Here is a 20,884-nt window from a genome sequence, read left to right on the forward strand (position 1 = left end):
AATACAGCCAAATTAACAACATCTACGTGAGTCAAATATATGATGATGATCTCTAAGACCGGGTTAATGAAGTGTTGGTGTCATGAAGGAGGCCTTGCTGGGAATTTCTTTGTAGATTAGAAACCACTGAACCTAATACCCATTTTATAAAATGTGTAATGCATGATTACAGTTTGGTTAGTTTCACAGTCATAGATAATAAAATACTAGCATCTGTTACCAGTGGTATTTGCATTTGGTTCCATTATTGTAATCCAGTGAATGACAATTCTCACATCCAGAAGAAGAGACTTTATTTTTACAACTTCCTTGACTATGTTTTGAGAAGGTGACATCCTTGAGCAGGATGTTTAAGAGCGCGACAAAATAGCATTGCTGCCTTTTTAAAAGAAATGCTTGCAGTCATGTTCACATAGAATCATAGAATCCCTACAGTGTGGAAGCAAGCTGTTTGGTCCATCGAACCCACACTGACCCTCCAAAGAACATCTCGCCTAGACCCAACCCATAACCTATCCCTGTAACTCTGCATTTTCCATGGCTAATCCACCTAGCCTGCCAGTACTGGACACGAGGGGCAATTTAGCATGGCCAATCCATCTAAACTCCACATCTTTGGACTGGGGGCGGAAACCAGAGCACCCGAAGGAAGCCCGTGCAGATACAGGGAGAATGTGCAAACACCACGTGGTTAGTCACCCAAGGCTGAAAACGAACCTGGGTCCTGGTGCTGTGAGACAGCGGTGCTGTGAGACAGCAGTGCCCACCACTGAGCCACCAAAGGTTACACTTTGCCTTGCTATCAGATGGCTCAAAGTAATTTACAATCAAACAGTTACTGTTTGAATAAAATCCTTGTTGTGATGTGAGCAATGTGTATTTAGTTTGCACGCATCAAATTCCCACAGATAATGACCAAATATTGGTCCAACTCTTTTGATCTGGCTTGGAATCCCTATTGCCGACAGATCAGACAAAAAGTTATCTATTTGACTTTCTGCAATATTTCTGGTAGTGTCGTGACAACTGGATGAATGAGGGGGTTAGGACTGGGCAGAGGAATCTGGTTATGAAGTTAGATCTGGATAGTGGTATCAATTGTACAGATCCCCAAGTGCTGGAATAGCTTTTAATTTGTTTAACATGGCCTGGATAATTATACAGCTAAATAAATCAAAACTGTCTGACTCATAATCAGACATCTTTCGGAGTATTCCAACTGCTAGATGATTGCTCATCAAAAATGTAAACTTCCCAGATAATTACTCTCAGCCATTGTGTTGGGGCTTTCAAGGAGTTCTGATGAGCATGTCAGGGTTAATCCAGCCTCTAGCTATGTTGACTGAAAAATCTGGAACAGTTTGTTTTTCTGCTGCCAATTGCATGGCAAATGTTGCCCGATATGCTGGAATAACTAGCGTTTTCTTCACAATGAAGCCATGGGATCTCCACATCTTCCTGAAGAGCAGAAAGGATTTAACATCTCATCCAAAAGATATTCCAAAAAGGACCTTGATAGAATTCAGACAGGACACTGTTTAATGCTTAGGCCAGTTCGTAGATAGTAAGCATTAGAAGGTTAAAATTAAGCTGGGGAATGAATAAGAAATTAGCTGGTGGGCAAGAAGCAATGTGATCTTGTTTGGGGAATGAAGTTCTTATGGGAGTGCTCCCCGGAGAACTGATATGGAAGTAGAATGACTTGTGACAAATGATGGAATTTAAGGTTGTCTAGTCTAGATGGAACATGGAGTTAAAGCAACAATAGCATCAGCCACAATATTATTGAGTGGTAGAACATGTTTAACAGGCCAAGTGGCCTTCTTCACCTAATTTATATTTTTGCATTTTCCTATTGCATTAGATGGTGATAGATGAATTCTTGCTATGTCTGACTGGCATTAACAACTTGTATTGAGATGCTTATTGCAAATTCAGGTACTTTTTTGGATGATTCCAATCTGGGGATACTGTTTCAGTGGAACCTGAAGAGACATCTTGATAATAACGCAGTGTATTTTCTGAAACATATGTGAACAAAGTAGGGACTGTTTGGAGTGTAAACAGTAAGGGCCAATAGAAATAAATGGACAACCTAGCCATTCTTTCAATGATGTTGAGAATTATGTTGAAGTATTAATGACAATGCGCTAAATATGCCCAAATGAAATGGAAAACAAATTTTTTAAAAATTTCACGTGTAGTAGTATTGAATATAAATCATAAATTGTACTTAAACTGTTCAGGTCAGTATCTTGCTTATCAAATGCCTGCAGTAGAGTATCCATTTATTGGTTATTGTGACACAAAGGGTTACACTTTAGAAGCTAGAAGAATGGTAAATTTCCTTGTAAAATCTAGAAAAATCTGTGCTTTCAACCTTGACACACAATAACGGATGACTTTGAGATGTGTAAAGTGTTAAAAGTTCAAAGGAAGGTAAACATAGAAATCAATTCTGAATTAAAATGCAGAGAGAAGTAGGCTTGAAATGAGAGGCAAATTTTGGTTACAAAGCACTGTATTTAAGGATGCTCTACTCAGTGAAAGATCTCTGGGTATGATCCAGAAATGAAAGCAAAAAAATGGCTAAATGACTCTCCCTTGTTTGTCTTGTGAAAACTTAGAATAAAGGTTTTGTTTCTCCCATATAGTTCGGGGCTACTCCATGCAGTACCTCCCCTGCCCCAGCACCATATTTTAATAAAATATAACCTATTTTTTCAATACACTTATTCAGTGATGTTATCACATACCTCCTGAGTGGGTGAGATTTGAACATGAGCTTCCTGGTCTAGGGATAGGGATACAATCACTCGCCTCATATTTTTATCAACAAGTGTATTCATTCAAGACATCAGCACAAAAATTGCCCTAAATATGATGAAATTTTAGGGCAGGAATAATTTTCACTGAGGCTAAAGATTTGTAGTAAACCTTCAAAATAGGATCAGAGATTTTGAAGTAAACAAAGCAGATGAATGATATAAAAATATGCTACATTATTTGATTTTAACCTCATGTTTTATTCTTTGCCATGTAGATAAATGGGTTCCGGAGCTATGTTGATCTTTATGTGAAAGATAAATTGGATGAAACTGGAGTTGCACTGAAGGTGGTTCATGAAACTGTGAATGATCGTTGGGAAGTATGTCTAACCATGAGTGAGAAAGGGTTCCAGCAAATCAGCTTTGTAAATAGCATTGCCACGACAAAGGTTGGTATTTGAGAATAAGTGTACCTTTTGAGTTAACATTAGTTCAACCATTGGTTTTTGAAGTGGAAGAGACTTTGTTTGTAAATTTTAAGTTTTTTTTTCTTTGTATATTAGAATTAAATTTCTGAATTTATCAAATATCCTGTTTTCACAGGGTGGTAGGCATGCTGATTATGTAGTAGATCAGATTGTTAGTAAACTGATTGAAGTTGTGAAAAAGAAGAACAAAGCTGGAGTATCAGTAAAACCCTTTCAGGTCAGTTTTTAACAGAATTGTATCTACAACTTTCCATCCGAAAGCTTGTCATGAATTTAGGGAAAAAGAATAATATACGTGCATTGTCTTTTTGTGCTTAGGTAAAAAATCATATATGGGTCTTTGTTAACTGTCTGATTGAAAATCCAACGTTTGATTCTCAAACAAAAGAAAATATGACTCTTCAACCTAAGAATTTTGGCTCCAAGTGTGTACTTTCTGAGAGATTCTTTAAAGCGGTTAGTATTTCAATGTTATTGCATTAACATTTGCAATTTTCTATATGTTGACCTGATTTTAATTTCCATCAATAATACTTGGTATTTTTGGTTTTGGAGAGAGAAGTTAAAGTATTAAACTAATGTAGGAAACATCCTGCTCCTGGATTCCATAGGCATTGGAAACTCAGCAGATAAAAGGAAGTAACAAGGACTGGATGCCTAAACCCTTAGTTGTAGGAGGAGCAGAAGTGTTTGCTGCAGACCGAATAATCAAACACAACCTCCACAGTCTTACCTCGCATCCCATCGTTCACACTCTCCCAATATACTGTCCCTGTCACTGAGTCCTGATCTTCCCTGATATGTCATACTAGCTTCATTGAACCACCCTTTCCACAAAATCTGTAGTTTTCATGCGTCCATCCATTTGTGTATGAGGTACTTAATAATATCAATATTTTGCCCCTGGCTGCTCACAGCAATCGAGGCAAATCTCTATAGCCAACATCAGACTTTAGATCTGAGTTTACAGTTTGGGCAGCATTTATTGGATAATCCTGAGTGTGCAAAGAATTACGCTGACAAATTGTTTAGGATTGTTAGTCAGGTTTGTAGTGTGGCACACTTGCATGCATGCGTGCATTGCTCCTCCTTCAACTCAACGAAATAGGTAACTCATTCATTTGACAATTCAGAGTCAACCTGCCTGGTTTAAAATTTTAAACAAAACCTGAGCGTTAACTGTTGACCTTCCTTAACTGGAGTGTTCTTCATGGTACCACCTTTACCAATCAGAGCCTACTTGCAATCAGTCATCTCATTTCTCTTATACAGAATAAATGTTGGGTTTTTTTTCCTCTGAAATTACTATGTTTGCAGATTGTTCTGATGATTGCAAGACAAAATGCTTTGAAATTTTTTTTCCCAGCAAAACTGCAATTCTATTTCTCAAACTTACTTTTTCCAATGCCCTCTATATCAAACCTGTCCTTGACTTCTAATAAACTAAAACTTTCCTGAAGTTAAGCCATTCTCCATGTTCAACACTATCTTGCACTAAGAGATTGAGCCTCAAGATTTCATTCTGAAATCTCCAACCACAGAAGATGCTTCAGACACTGAAGCTCTTTATTGAAGTCTACCAGCATTGACATTTGAGTAGCTCGCTGTCTATCAATTGTTCCAAATGGTGATAATTCTTCCATTTAAGCTGCGTCATGTTTTGCATCCAGAAGCTCTAGTAATGAAGAGCAACAGAGGCACTTCAGATCCCGGTAACTCATGGACATCCTGCCTTATGTACCTAAAGATTTTCAGGTTGCAATCAACTTGTTCAGTCATGTGAAGGTCCATTGCAAAAACCTGTGACCTTGAGCAGATGTCATCCTTGAATTGAGGGACAGCTGTCTCATTCTTCACTGTCACTTTATGCCTCTTCATATCTTCTCCTTTCTTTTCCTCCTCCATTCACCACAGTCTATTTCTATCTAGTAATGGAAGCAGCTTTAATCTCTCAACTCTGTATTCCTCACTACCTCACCTCTTGAGTTTTACAGGAGCTCCTTAGAATCCATGTTTGCAACCAAAGTTTTTATTTTCTTTATTAAATCTCGCACTGTAGTTAAGCATCCTTTTATTTGTTTCTCTCCAGGATAATTCTTTAGGGGACAGGATTGTTCGATTTTACTTGGTCGCATTTATTTTATATGCTTAAAATTAAGTTGATACATTTGCATCAGTGTTGTCTTTTGCAAATTATTTTAAGTAGGATAAAAATTTCTTTGACCCTTTCAGGCAAACAACTGTGGAATTGTTGAAAGTATACTGAATTGGGTCAAATTTAAAGCCCAGACCCAACTGAACAAGAAATGTTCATCTGTAAAACACAGCAAAATCAAAGGCATTCCAAAATTGGATGATGCCAACGATGCGGGTAAACTGTTTGTTTGCTTACATATTTATTACGATAGTGATGACATAAGCTGCCATTTATAACTTGTTAGAAATAGAACCGTTGATTTTATTGCGATCACCATCGAAAATCTATTTCATGTTTGTAACTGTAGCTGTCAAAATTTCTCTCTCTGACTTAAATTAGTGCAGCATTTTAATAATTAATTACAAGTTAAAGGATTTCTGTGTGAATGTTTGTATTTGATCAGGTGGCAGACATTCTTCAGACTGTACGTTGATTCTGACTGAAGGAGATTCAGCTAAATCCTTGGCTGTGTCAGGCCTAGCTGTCATTGGACGTGACAGATATGGTGTGTTCCCACTGAGGGGTAAAATTCTCAATGTTCGAGAAGCTTCACATAAACAGGTATGACCATACAGCAGTGATGCAATATAAATTATGTATCCATTATGGTTTCACAGGAATGAAGGATTTGCCTTTTTTTCCTCTTGTATGGAAAACAACTGAGTAAAGCAATTGAGACTTGACAATTATGTTGAGATTAGGAGCATCTTAATTAAGAGAACTGTACATTTTATATTGGCACATATGTTGGGAGAGATATTTGCAAATGAAGGAGTATATATTTTTGGATGGTTACTGATTTAATGTTATGATGTTTGTATCCTTGATATCTCCTGGATCAGTCCTTATTCCACAGTTTTTATTCAGAATATGCATCGTACTTACTTGCACTGAAATTCAGTCTTTTTCAAATGTGTCAATTTTTGGACTGATGGAAGCATCCTAATAATGCAAAGTACCATTAATGAAGACACTGCGTATAACAGCTTGAAAAGGCATGCATAAACTGTGTTGCGAACAGTGAAACATATGCAATAATTTCCTCTTTTCTCACTACTTGGCTAACTATAACAAACTATCGTTGTTTTGAGTGTTTTAACACTGTTGAGTGCTCTATTTAAAGAACAAACACAAGATAGGCTTTCTTGTAAATTCAAATCAGAAGAAAGCTAAATGCTTATCTTTGACAATATCAAAAGTATAAATGATGCAGAGCAAAACCATTCCTCAGACACAGACACAGCCCAAAAAGGCACCTGATCTTCTGAAGTCCACTTTGTGAACATACATTGACCATATTCAATATTGCTTTTTATAAGTGTCAACCTTCGAGCTAAACTTTGTCATATAACCAAATTTTCAAAGTACGTTGTATTTCCAGGGTAATTTAATGTAGACCAAGTCTAAAAATGGTAGCTTTTCATGTGGAGTGGTAACACAAATGGTATTTTCCAATAACTGGATGCTGCTGTGTGTCTAAAATGATATTTTCTGTGTCTCAATGAAGTGCGTTCCTGATTTGTGCGTATAGCTATACTTGCAGCTAATTTAAAATAATTAGTCAAATTTGTAATATGGCTCACTACCACTTGCTGCTGGAAGTGACGTATGTTTGTAGGTTATGGATCTGTTTTCTGCAAGCAGGTCTGCTTGTTGTTGGGTATGACATAGACAATGTGTGCCTAAAGAAACAAATAGATATGTTAAAGCTTTGCGTGTTTTGTTTGAATTACCAGGGAGCTTGAGTGGCCTACGGTTCCTTATTGACTTTAGCATGGAATGCCTCAGTCAATCACAGTCAACCTGCCAACGAGTTAGCATTCATTCCTCCTGTAGTATAAATTATCATTTTTTTTATGTTTAGCATTTTGTATTTGTCCTGATCATTGCAAAGTGAAAAATTTCAGCAACATGTCTCTCACTTCAGTAAAGTTCAGGTTCTGTGTAGTAAGATTCTGGGGTTCACTTTTTAAATTTTCCGTCGATTACGATTGGTTCTCTCAACTCAGTTTACAATCTAAAAATTTGCTAAACGTGATTAATTACAAGACCTACTCCAAAGACACATACATTTGAGTTTCAATGAATTGATTCAATATCAAAGAAATGGTAGTTAATAAAAATTATTTTTCACTCTGAATCACTGGCACATGTTTCTGGTTGACTGGGCTCTTGTCTTGTGTTCTCTTCTGTTGACTGAAATTCTCCTTCTGTCTTTAGTCATCCTTTCTGTGCATCAAACCACTAAGTGTTATCACTTACTCAATCTTGCTATCCACAATCTCATGTGCATGATCAGGGATATCCTGAACTTAATTGGCTTACCAATGCTCAAGATAGCACACGATCAATCTCGGATTGCTAAAAAGCACATGTCCTGTTCCATGTGGCTGTTTCTCCTTGGAGAATGTATTTTACAATTAAAGAAATCATACTTTAATTCCTTACTGTATGTCAAAAGAAGAATGGTCCCAGCACTGACCCTTGGAGCACCATTACAACATCCCATTAGTCTGCAAAGCAACTCTTCACCGTTACTCTCTCGGCTTTCTGCTCCTTAGCCTATTTTATATCTGTGCATCTCTGTATATATCCATGCATCTCTGTAATTCCATAGGCTTTTTTTTATTATGTAGTATTCACTCAAACAACTTCTTGAAAATTCATATATGTGCCTATTCATGTATGCTACTTCTGCCTACAGTCCTCTCCATTACTTCAAATAATGTCAATCAAGTTAGTCAAATGAAATTTGCTGACTTAATTTATTCGATCATACTTATCAAATGCTGATATCACCTTTAGAAGTTCCCTAACCACTAGCGTTAAGCTGAATGAGTGGAAATGACCAGGTTTATCCTTTAACCTTCTTTAAAATGGTGAATGATTATTCCTGCTAGTTCATTCTATATGCAATGGGGATGTGACCCATTGAATTAGACATTGCAATTATCCTAAATAAGATGCAGGTATCTGTTCCTAAACCTAGTTGCTGCATTTATTTGTGCGGGTGAAGGTTTATCTGTAAAAGCAAGGTAACTTTTAACTTGGTTTTGTGTAGGCTGCCATATCTTTTCCTCCCAGTCAACATCTAGTGGTACAAACTTGGAAATGTTCTAGGGGTTGAGCAGTATCTTTGGAGAGAAACAGAATTAACATTTCAGGTTGATGACTCACCAGAATGTGAAACGTTAATTCTGTTACATTTTCAGTAAGTGTTGCCTGATTGATCAGATAGTTCTAGCATTTCATATCAGTCTTTTTAAAGTATTCGCAGTATGTTTTTGAAACCGTGAAATCGTAGTACAGTTGCTAATCTGTGGTGTCAGGCTACTAAATTGAGTTTGTTTCATACAAGAAAAGTCCTTTTCTTTTCCTAAGTACCCTAACGGATCCCGAAAACCAAAGATATTATTTATCTGAGCACAGGCTGGTCCTGAGGTTTTAACGCGAAGGATTCCCAATTGCTTATAAATTAATAGATTCAAGCCACAGAAACAACTATGACCTCTCAGACTATAACTTGACCAGTTAAAATTCAAATGTTCTTCTAAAATTCCATACACAGACAAAGAAAACATTGTGCTGTAGGCAGATATAGGTGACTGGCCCCAATTCACAGGGTTTGCTGAGGCGATGCTCTTGCTTACTATTATCCTTTGCTGCTGTTCAGTCTCTCTTCAGGTGTCTTTCACCTCTTCACAGGAGGCACAGGCGATTGGTGCATTAACTGTAAGGTCTTAGAGTTAACTGATTTAAGGCCACAGCTTACAGCAGTTGGTGAGGGAAAATAAATTGACATGCTTCAGGCTTTAGATATTTAACTGGAGAGAAAGATGCATTATCCTCCCTTTATGGAGATCTGAAGGCTTCTGCCAGTACTGTGCACGCCCACAGGTTGTTCAGCTACTCACGTGCCAATCAAATAGTTGTTTGGCTGGTTGCCTTTGTCACCCACAATTGGTTACAACTCGCCAGGCCAATTGGCTACCTTTTTTATCATGCTAATCTTACTTTGTATGTACTTCTTGGTGTTGGCCTGTCAGCAAACAGACTTCCCCACTAATTGAAGAAAGCAACTGTGTAAATATGACTTCTATTGAGTTTAAATTTAAACTTGCTTTTAAAAAGTGTCGTAATTCCTTTCACAATCCTTGGTTTTAAAGTGCCGCTTTCCCCATTTCACTCCACATTAAAGAAGACAGAAAAGTAGGAACTTCTGGTCTTTACAGTTTTATGTCATATTCTGTGTCATTAATGCTATAAGTAAACTTGCAGGTGTACAGGTAATTTTTTTTAAAAAGACAGTTAAATATTAGATATGTACCAGATATAGATAATCCTTCACTGTAAATATGTTTGGTATCTGAAATTTGTCAAAATTTCAATTGTTTGATTAATTTTAGGACATTTCTTCAGTTGGATTTGCGTAAAGCAGCTAATTATATTACCTCAAAAACTACTGTAACTGATTGGGGGGGTGCGGTGTGTGTGTGATAAAAATGATTTCACCGTTTCAATCTGTTAATAACATGAAAGTGGCAAAATATGGTAATTCTACTAAAAACATGAATATGACTATATGTATTGCAGATAATGGAAAATGCAGAAATCAACAACATTATCAAGATAGTTGGCCTCCAATACAAGAAAAGTTATGATGATGCAGAGTCTCTGAAATCTCTTCGCTATGGCAAGATTATGATCATGACTGATCAGGTCTGAATGAGTTTTAATTGAAACAAAAAAAGAATTTTGTTTAAAATTATAGAAAACCTGATTTGTGAGCAGTAGAATAGAGCTGCATGCAGACATTCAGTGTACTAATAAATCTCCTGTGACACTATGTTTTGAGGCACTTTTTGAAGTGCAGTCACTGTTGTGCAATAGATTACCTGGCAGCCAATATGCACTCAGCAAGCTGTGGCATTAATTATTGATCTCCATCTTCAGCAAATTTGATTCACCCTGTGTAATATGGCTGAAGGTCTTGGATACTGCAAAAGGGTATTGGTTCTGACAATGTTCCAGCAATGGTACTAGAAATGTGCCCTTCGGGAATAGCCTTATCCCTCGTCAGGGTCGTCTTGTCCCATTTTGATGACACCCAAATATGAGAAGAGTTGCTTAATTACATTCTTTGCACAAAAAGCAGGACAAACCCAACCCATTAATTACAACTTATTAGTCTACCCTCAATTATTGGTTAAGAGATGGAAAAGGTTGTCAATACTGCTGTAGGTGACATATCCAAAGGAATAATGGAGCAGCATGGTGGTGCAGTAATTAGCACTGCTGTCTCACAGCACCAGGGACCTGGTTTGATTCTACCCTTGCGTGACTGTCTGTGTGGAGTTTGTTCATTTTTCTCCATGTCTGCATGGGTTTCTGCCAGGTGCTTCACTCTCCTACCACAGTCCAATGATATGTGGATTAGGTGTATTGGCCGTGCTAAATTGGCTCCTAGTTTCTAGGAATGTACAAGCTAGGTTAATCCGCTGTGGCAGATGCAAGGTTACGGGGATCTGCTTGGGGTGCTCTTCAAATGGTCGATTAGCCTCTTTCTGCACTGTAGGGATTCTGTGATTCTAAGTGGCTCAGTTTGGATTCTGCTAGAAGGACTTAGATCCTGATATCATTATAGCTTTAGTTCAAACACAGACAGAATAACTGATCTCCCAGAAGTGCAGGGGCAGTGAGTGTCATTGACATGAAGGTGGCGTTCAATCAACTAAGCAAAACTGGAATATTGGGAAAATTCTGGTTGAAATCGTACCTAGCCTATAGGAAGATGTTTGTGGTTGTTGGAGGTCAGTTTTCTCAGCCTCAGGACATCACTGGAGGATTTCCTTGGGGTAGTGTCCTATGCCCATCCATCTTCGGCTGCTTCTTTAGTGACTTTCCCTTTGACATAAAGCCAGATATGGAGATTGTTGCTGATGTTTGTACAATTTTCTGTACTATTCACAACTCCTGAGCAACTGAAGCAATCCATGCTTGTCGAGAACTGGGGAATCTCAGCCCATTGCTGGACAAGTGACAATGACCATTGGTGCCACATAAATGCTCGGCAATGATCATCTACACTGAGAAAATACAACCATGCCCCTGAGAGTTCAGCAGCATTACGGTTGCTGAATTCCACATTATCAACATCCAGGGCAGTGGGTGGCCATTGGTCTTATGCTCTTGTAGCGACTGCATTTATATCAGAGACTAGAATTCTGCAGCAAGTAACTCATCACCTGTTGTCTCAGTGTTGTCAAAGTACAAAGCAGGAGTGTGATGGAATACTCTCCACTTTCCTGGATGAGTGCAGCTCCATTAACACTCAAGATCCTTGACAGTGTTAACCAGAAAGCAGCTCATTTGATGATCGCCTCTTTAACCACTGATTTATTCCCTTCCTTCATCGTTGATGTACATTACAACTGTATGTACAACTACAAAATGCACTGTAGTGTAGACACATCTACATTTTGACCTACACCTTGAAGCTCCGGACCTCAAATCATTTAAAGGGGTAAGGGCAGCAGACTTGGGAGCACCACCCACCTATAAATCCACCACCCCCCCTCCCCCCCCCCACCCCCAAGACACACTGTCCTAACTTGCTTCATTTTTGCTGGGTCAAAATCATAGATTTCCCTTTCTAACAGTACTTTGGGTGTCCCTTCACCCTAAGGGCTACAGCAGTTCAAAAAAACAACTTAGCAGCATTTTTTCCTTGGCAGCTAGGGAGGAGCAATAAATGGTGGCATAGCTATTGAAGCCCAAATCCCATGAGCAAATTTAAACTAAAGTAAATATTTTCTGCTATTTGTGCTCCCTACTTGGATATTGTGGATTATGGAGTCCTAAAATGGAGAGAATGCATTGAAAGAACGTGAATAGTTAGAGTTATATCAATAAGAGAAATTCAGGTTTTGGGAGAAAGGAAAATAGATCAAGTTGCAGATCAGAAAGAAGAAAAACATTTTGTATGACACGTGTAATAAAGTTTGGAAAAGAATCTCGTCCTCTCCCTTGGTGGTCTTTGTGGCATAGGGGGTCGTTTAATTGGATTGAAGGGTACAGAAATCCAATCTCCTTTGCACGTTCACCCAATTAAACCATGGTCGGAAAACCTGTTGCCAGCCTTCCCGTCCAACCTTGTTTTTAGGAAGACAGTTTGTCACCTTCTCTCCAACGCGTAGCCAAGGCCCTCATTTCTTGCACAATGTTCTGCCCTTTTTCTAATTGTTATGGGTGATTTAATTAATTTCCTGTTTTGTTATCAGTGAATTGTGACTGCTTATCACATTGACTAATATTACATTTGTATATCTTTAAATGTTACAGGATCAGGATGGCTCTCATATCAAAGGTTTGCTGATTAATTTCTTCCATCATAACTGGCCATCTCTGTTGCGACACCATTTCCTGGAAGAATTCATTACACCTATTGTAAAGGCTAGTTCAACCTTCAGATTACCACAGTTTTCACAGAATATTCTGTATTATAATAGTTGGTTTAAAAAATACGGTTTTAATATTTTCCATACAGGCTACCAAAAACAAACAAGAATTGGCATTCTACAGCATTCCTGAATTTGATGAGTGGAAAAAACAAGCAGAGAACAACAAATCTTGGAAAGTAAAATACTACAAAGGTTTGTAACGTAAAAGTTCTGCTATCAACAGTCAAAAGTAAAAGCCTCAGGAGGTGGGGGCAAATGTGACTTAATTTAGTAATTTTGTATTTTTGCACAGCTGCCAACAAGTTCTCTTAATGCTGATATACTATCGAACTGGAGTTGAATTTCATTCTGCCAATCGCAGGTACCCAATAGAGCTAATGTTAAGTAATAATCATAGTAAATGCATGTAATAAAATGACTGTAATATATGATGTCTCTCACAGGTCTCGGTACCAGTACATCAAAAGAAGCAAAAGAATACTTTGCTGATATGGACAGGCATCGCGTAATGTTTAGATACAATGGCCCGGAGGATGATGCTGCAATTACCCTGGTATTGTGGATGACTATTGTAGAAAATAAAACTTGTCAATCTTTTATATAAATTCAACTAAAAGGTTTCACGGCAAACCCAAAATTTACAGGTCAAATTCAGCATAAATCCTGTATTTAAACATTTGTGGTCCCATAAGACCATAAACTGTAGGAGCAGTAGTGTGCAATTCAGCTCATCGAGTCACCTCTGCCATTCAAACTGTTCGTGACTGAATCTAATAATCCTTATCTCTAAGTTCCTGCTTTATCCCCATAACCCTTGTTTCCCTTACAGATTAAAAATCTGTCTGATTCATCCTTGAATATATTTTTGGCTCCCCCTCACTACCTCTCTGTAGTAAAGAATTCCACATCTGCAACTTCCTTGAGAGAAACAATTCCTTTTCATCTTTGTTTTAAATACGTGACCCCTTGCTATGAGTTTGTGTGTTGTAGTCATACTCTCCCACAACAGACATATTCTCTATATGGGCAGCCCACTGGCTGATTGGTTAGCACTGTTGCCTCACAGTGGGTTTGATTCTGTGTGTGGAATTTGCCTCAAGTCTGCATAGGTTTCCTCTGGGTGCAGTGTTTCATCCCACAGTTCTATTGTCCAGGTTCAGTGGATTAGTTATGGTAATTAAGAGGTTAGAGTGGCAGACTGGGTCTTGGTGATATGCTTTTCAGAGGGTCGGTGCAGACTCAGCAAGCTGAATGATTCTACATCTACCCTGTCAAGCTCACTAAGAATCTTATGTTTCAATAAAGTCTCCTCTCCTCTCATTCTTCTAAACTCCAATAAGTACAAACCAAACCTATGCAAACTCCTCAAGAAAATCTCTCCATATGTGGAATCAATCTAGTAAACCTTATTTGATCTACCTCCAGTGCCAGTATACCTTTTTAGATAAGGGGACCAAAACACTCTTTGAAAGTATTCCAGCTGTGGTCTGACCTGTGCCTGTATAATTTTAGCAAGGTGTCTCTTTGATTATACACCATTTGAAAGAATGGCTAATCTTGCATTTGCTTTCCCTGTCATCCACTAATTTTGATACGAGCTTTTGTGATTCACCCAAGGACTTAGAAATCCCTCTGTGCTGCAACTTTCTGTATTTTGTCCGTTTTAATAATATTTCATTCCTCTCTTTTTCCTACCAAAGTGCACAACTTCACTTTTTCCAATGGTATTTTCTATCTGTCAAGTCTTTTTGTTCACTCGCTTAACCAGTCTGCATTCCTCCTTAGCGTCTGTGTGCCATCCTCACTATTTACCTTCTCACCTATTTTTGAGCCATCTGCAAACTCTGTGATAGTGCATTCGCTCTTCACATCCCAGCTATTCAGATCTTATTGTGAATAATTGCAGTCCCAACACTAATCCCTTTGGCACTCCGCTAATCTTGGATTGCTAACCTGAAGAACCCACTTTATCCCAACTTTCTATCTTCTATTAGTTAGCTAATCATTATTCCATGCTAAGATGCTGCCCCCAAAACTGTGGCTCTTACTAAGTAGCCTTACATAGGGTACTTTGTCGAGTGCCTTTTGGAAACCCAAATCTATTACATCTGGTTTGTCTATCCTGAAGACTTCTTCAAAGAACACTAATAAATTTTACAAGCATGTCCTCCTTCCTGAAGCCATGCTGACTACTTGATTGTATTATTATTCCTAAGTGTTCTACTGTCTCATCCTTTTCAATAGCCTTTAACATTATCCCAATGACAAATGTAAAGATAACTGGCCAATAGTTACAAGATTTTTTTGTCTCACTTACTCTTTGAATAAGGGTAATACCCGGGCAGTTTCCTAATTTTCTGGGATCTTTCCAGAACCGAAGAATTCTTGGAAGATTGCTACAAGTGTAGTACCAAATTAATCCCAGTGATTAAAAGCACAATGTTTTTGTTTTTTTTTAAATTCAGCGTTTATTTCATAATTTATTTTAGGTTAGGTCATATTGTGACTGATTTTTATAATTTAAGGAATATATTTGGTAATACTTTTTTTTAAGCAGTATTGTGATTTCATCAACAATCAGTCACTAGGCACTGCAGCATGGTCATCCTTCTGTAGTTTATCAGATGTCTTTAATGTTACAATGTCTCAGGCTTTCAGCAAAAAGAAGATAGATGATCGAAAAGAATGGTTGACCAATTTCATGGAAGACCGAAGACAGAGAAGGCTACATGGGCTGCCAGAGGTCTGTGATGTTAAATTGTAGTCTTAATGGCTAATATTTTGTTCTGTTGTGTTCATGGTTGTGACTTTTCAAAATCTAATTTTACAGCAATATTTATATGGAACAGCAACAAAGCACTTGACGTACAACGACTTCATCAACAAAGAATTGATCCTTTTCTCAAATTCTGACAATGAAAGATCTATTCCTTCTCTTGTTGATGGTAAGTATTTCTGATTTGGAGCTATCCTGTATATAATTAAACTTTGATTTTTTTATCTCATTATTTCCCCACTTATCTAAATTGGGCCAAAAAGCGTCTGTCATCTCATACTTTTTTTAAAAATAATGAAATAAATCCATGCCTATTTTTAGCGTAAGTCATATAATCTAAAATTCCTTTCCTCGTTCCCCGTTGTATCCAGCTTATTGGCCTCTAATGTTAGCAGTTTAAATGCAGGAAACTTATGAATTCAGACTTGAGCAGCTTTTGATAAAATATGTTAAAAATTGAGATAATGTAAACTTTTTATTTTGTATACAATTTAAAATCATTTTAATTTTATGAATTAAATCAGTTTCATTTTTGATACATTTGTTTCCCACCTGGCACTGATTGTTAAGTATGTAAATGGAAACGTCCTTTTGCTGTGATGTTGCTGCACTTGTAATTCAGGGCCCTTACTAACATTCAGGAAACGAGTTCAAATCTCAGTGTGGCGTCTGGATTAATGTAAACTAAATAATTTGATGAAAACCATTCTCAGAAATTATCACACTACTGGGACATTGTCTTAAACAAAAAATCTTGCTCACTACTGTTCTTTTGGAAAGGAACTTACTGACCTTAGCCATTCTGGTTTCCTTGTGACTCCAGACCCATTACTAAGTGTTTGACTTGAAATGATCTAATAAGTCACTCAGTTGCATCAAATGGCTCTAGAAGTGCTGAATAAGAACAAAAAAATTGGCATTGACCTAGGCACCTTTTCAAGAACTTGTGTCAAAATTCAGAGAGCTGCACATCAACATAGTCCAGCAATAGCTTGACAGTCATACCTTGCAGCCAACATCCTAGACTTCTCTGTTGCCATCCTTGGCTATGTCCTGTCTCACTGAGAACCAGAACAGTAGGACGGTGGTATGCCGTCAAGTGGAGGAATTTTCGGAGGCCTCAACATTGACTCTGGATTCCGTGAAGTCTCATAGCTTCAAGTGAAACATTAGCGAGAAACTTTTTTTGCTGAAAACCATCGATGAATTAGTTCTGTTCCATGTTGAACATCACTTACATTGAAACAATATGGGTAGAAAGGACAAGAACGAACTCCAGGTGGGGATCTTTTAAGTGCATCACTGAGAGTGCCTTGGTAGCACCACTGACTGAGCTGGTCTGGTTTTAAGAGATATCTGGCCTGTGGCAAATGACAAGGGAGCCAATGAGCGGGAAAAAATATATGTACAATCTCATTGTGCAGAATCTGTCTGTTGTAGATGCATTCTCATGACTGAATTTTTAAGAGAAACCGCTGTAATCCTTGTGGTGATAAAAGCCTGTCTTCACACTAAGGATGCCCACTGGTGTATTGTGGGGCAGGGCCACTTACAAAATGGAATAGATTTAGAACAGGTCTGGAAGCTCAAACAGGGCTCATGAGGTTCTATGAACCATCATCAAAAGCTGAATTTTATCCAAGCATGATTTGTAAACTTTGTTGCCTGCCATATCTCTCCAAGCCTGGGATTAAACCCTCCTCGATGAAAAGTGTACAGGAACTTCACAAGACAAACAAAAAATGTGATTGTATCCTCATAGACTTACAACATTGGACAACGTGCATTCTGAATAGCAGAAATAACATGCGATTATGTAGAGTTAACAATCCCAAAGCCAAGAGATCAGACTAAGCTTTGGATTCCTGCCTTGTGAATGGTGGTGAACGGTTAAGCACCCAGCCAGAAGCAGCAACTCTGCACAGACTCTTCTAATAAAAAATAGTTCTCATTCACTGATGGCAGATCCGCCTCATTGTTGTAAAATAAGGCTGAATTATTTGCAACTGTGTTAAGCCAGAAGTGCCAAGTGGAAAATACATCTCCATCTCCTACAGAAGCCTACAGTATCAAAGATTCCAATCACCAAGTGTTCCAATTCAGCATACTTTTAATCAAGTAATAGCAGTGTTTACTGGATACAGAAAACGCTGTGGATCTGGATCCTGAAGAATGTCCCCAGTGCTCCAGAAATATCTGGGCCTTTAGCCTAGGTGTTCTAGTGTTACTACAACACTGGCATTTATCCAAAAGTGTGAAAAGTTGCCCAACTACGTTCTGTTCAGAAACAAGGCAAATTCATTTGTACCTGCTGCATCAGTTTCTTTGCATCGACACAGAGAAAGAAGGACCTGTCAAAAATGTTATTGGGTGGCCCTTACTTAGCTATAATCTGCCACTGGATACTCAATTTGGGTCCTGCCAAAGCTAATTCACTCAGCCTGCATTACAGACTAGGTCCAAAGAAATACAAAATAGCTAAACTCCTGAGGTGAACTTGGAATGATTGCCCAGCATTTGACCAAGTATGTATGAAAGAAATGTAGCAAAATTGTGTTAGCAGAAATTGGAAAGAATGTTCTCTTGCAAACTAGCGTCATGCCTAACGTAGATGAAAATGGTCCTGATGGTCAGGTTCTATTCATATCAGCCCTAGAACATTATTGCAGAGGTTCTTCAGGGCAGTGTCGCAGACTCAACAATGACCTTCCTGCAATCATAAAGTCAGAAAAAGAGATGATTGCATAACATTCAATATTGTTCACAACTCTAGAAACTGAAGCAGTTTAAACTTAGATATACAAATATTTGTACCGATAAAAGAAATTAACATTTGCACCACTCAGTTGACAGGTGATTTATGCCAAGAGAAATTTCTTTACCCAGAGCGTGGTGTGCCTGAGTAGTAATCTGCCAAAGAAAGTTGTTGAGGCCAAAATATTGAATGCTTCCTTCAAGAAGGATTTGCATATAGTTCTTGGGGCTAAAGGGATAGGGAAAATACAAGACCAGAATATCGAGTCAGATGATAGTCATGATCATATTGAATGGCAGAGCAGGCACAAAAAGCCAAAAGTCTGCATCCTGCTCCTATCTTCTATGTTTTTTGACCATCCGCAGAAGGGATTAATTTAATAATCTTTTGACATTGAGTCCAATTGCTGTCACTAAATCCACGCCATCGCCATCCTAGAGATTACTGTTGACCAGAAATTTGACTGGACTGGGAATTCTTTGGCAAGTAGCCCGTTTCCTATTTCTAAAGCTTGTCCGCCAATTACTAAACATAAATCAGGAGTGTGAACTGCTCATTATTTGACATGATGAGGAGAGCTACAGCAACTCACAAGGTGGTCACAATAATTCAAAATGAAGCAGCCTGCTTGGTACCCCAGCCTCACCTTAAATGTTCAGTGCCTTCATTTCCAACAGTGGCAGCAATGTTTATTATTTATAAGGTGCATGTAGCCCCTCACCAAGTTGTTTCAGAAATACCTTCCAGACTTGTGGCATTTGCATCCCAGAAGGATAAGGCTGTAGACAGTTTTTAAAAAAAAACTGCCTACAAGTTCTCTTCCAAGTGACAAATCATTCTCACTTGGAACTAAATTGATGTTCCTTCACTGTCACCATTAAAATCCTGGAACTCCTTCCCTACCAGCACGAGTAGTGTACTTACACTACATGCACTACAGCAATGCCTTACCACCAATACTTCTGAGGAGTATTATGGATGAGCAATAAACACTGATGCTTCAGCAGTGTCCATGCTCCATGAGTGTTTAACGTGATACGACATAATTCATAGACTTCAGCGATACTTTTTGCTCCTTCCTATGTCTAAAGAAGGCCCCAGCCCCTCTCTTGAAATTTTCTATTTTTTTACTGAACTAAATTGTACGGCAAACTTTTTTTAAACCAGAACCTGTGGGACCAGGAGTGTCCTGGTTGATCAAATATTCCAGTTGATCAGTTGGTTCATGTAATTGATGTAAAAACAAACACTAAGTCATAGAAATATAATGCAGGAATATACACATCACTGTTGTGATTTATTCTGTAAATAAAATACCTAAATAATGATGCAGTTTTGCATTAAATAAAACTTACCAGCAGAGTGCCTACTCTCGCACCCTCAACTGACTACTCGGATATCACAGAGTTTGCAGTAAAACAGTAATTTTCTGATATTGAGGCATATGATTTTTACTGGTTCGCAAGGTGCTGGTTAAAACCAAGTCTCCTGTATTGTAAGATTTGTACACATTTGTTTCAGGCTTAAAACCTGGGCAACGCAAAGTTTTATATACATGCTTCAAGAGAAATGACAAACGAGAAGTTAAGGTTGCTCAGTTGGCGGGATCAGTGGCTGAAATGTCAGCTTATCACCATGGTGAGGTAAGTGAAAAAGCAGACAAACCTACCCTGCATTCATAGTTCATACCAAATAAGCATTATGTATGTTAGCCCCAAATGTAGAAGTAAATTTAGAATCAATAAGTTTTTGCAGCTGTCTGTATTCAGAAAATGCCTTTACATTTCTTGTTGTATCTAAAGAGAGAATTCTTTAGTATTGAAGTGCCCAAACTTATAATCAAGACTTATTTCAGATCCCATTTGTGAAGTTGAGTTCCTCTTTTTAGAAAATGGGTAAAAGTATAGTGTTAGTGCAAATTTGGCTGTGTCTCATTGAGGCATTCAATTTGTTCATTAAAATGGGTGTGGTTTAAAAACCTGTCTTTGTTACTTTCTGATTTTTATAATGATTCTAGTCTCCAAACAATATGGTTAATTTTTTTTAAACTGGCCTTTGGAGAGGCCCAGTGAACCATTAGTTGCATCAACTTCTGCGAAAAAAATACCTCAGCATTGTGTTTTGACATGATGGTGCAACTAACCACGTTGTCTGAATAGAATCCCCCTTACTTACATCAAGAACTAGTACCAACATTGAGAGAGCTGTTCCAAAGATTAACCAGCCTGACAGTTACATTCATAAAATACCTTACAGTTAATGTCTTAGACTTTTCCATTGCATTTTGACATGATGGGAGGACATACGGTATTGGAAGGGGCCAGAATGTCAGGTAGTAGTGGCCCTTGAGTGAGTTAACACTCTACAAGTCCCATAAAGACTCATGCCTTCAGATTTAATGCTGATGAGGAAACCTTCTAATTATCACTTATTGCCACCC

At 38.1% G+C, this 20,884-nt stretch overlaps 1 protein-coding gene across 2 annotated transcripts in view; it reads left to right on the forward strand.

Moving 5' to 3' along the window:
• Positions 1–20,884, forward strand: part of top2b (DNA topoisomerase II beta) — a 143,429-nt gene that overhangs the window by 59,266 nt on the left and 63,279 nt on the right. For both annotated transcript variants that reach the window (XM_059654354.1, XM_059654353.1), the window contains exons 8-19: positions 3,044–3,217; positions 3,372–3,473; positions 3,575–3,712; positions 5,489–5,627; positions 5,857–6,014; positions 10,047–10,172; positions 12,795–12,905; positions 13,000–13,105; positions 13,357–13,466; positions 15,564–15,656; positions 15,744–15,858; positions 19,966–20,087. In XM_059654354.1, coding sequence (XP_059510337.1) covers positions 3,044–3,217; positions 3,372–3,473; positions 3,575–3,712; positions 5,489–5,627; positions 5,857–6,014; positions 10,047–10,172; positions 12,795–12,905; positions 13,000–13,105; positions 13,357–13,466; positions 15,564–15,656; positions 15,744–15,858; positions 19,966–20,087 — 1,494 coding nt within the window. The remainder of the gene's footprint in view (positions 1–3,043; positions 3,218–3,371; positions 3,474–3,574; positions 3,713–5,488; positions 5,628–5,856; positions 6,015–10,046; positions 10,173–12,794; positions 12,906–12,999; positions 13,106–13,356; positions 13,467–15,563; positions 15,657–15,743; positions 15,859–19,965; positions 20,088–20,884) is intronic.

The sequence above is a fragment of the Stegostoma tigrinum genome, chromosome 2, assembly GCF_030684315.1.
Source record: "Stegostoma tigrinum isolate sSteTig4 chromosome 2, sSteTig4.hap1, whole genome shotgun sequence".
Classification (NCBI taxonomy): domain Eukaryota; kingdom Metazoa; phylum Chordata; class Chondrichthyes; order Orectolobiformes; family Stegostomatidae; genus Stegostoma; species Stegostoma tigrinum.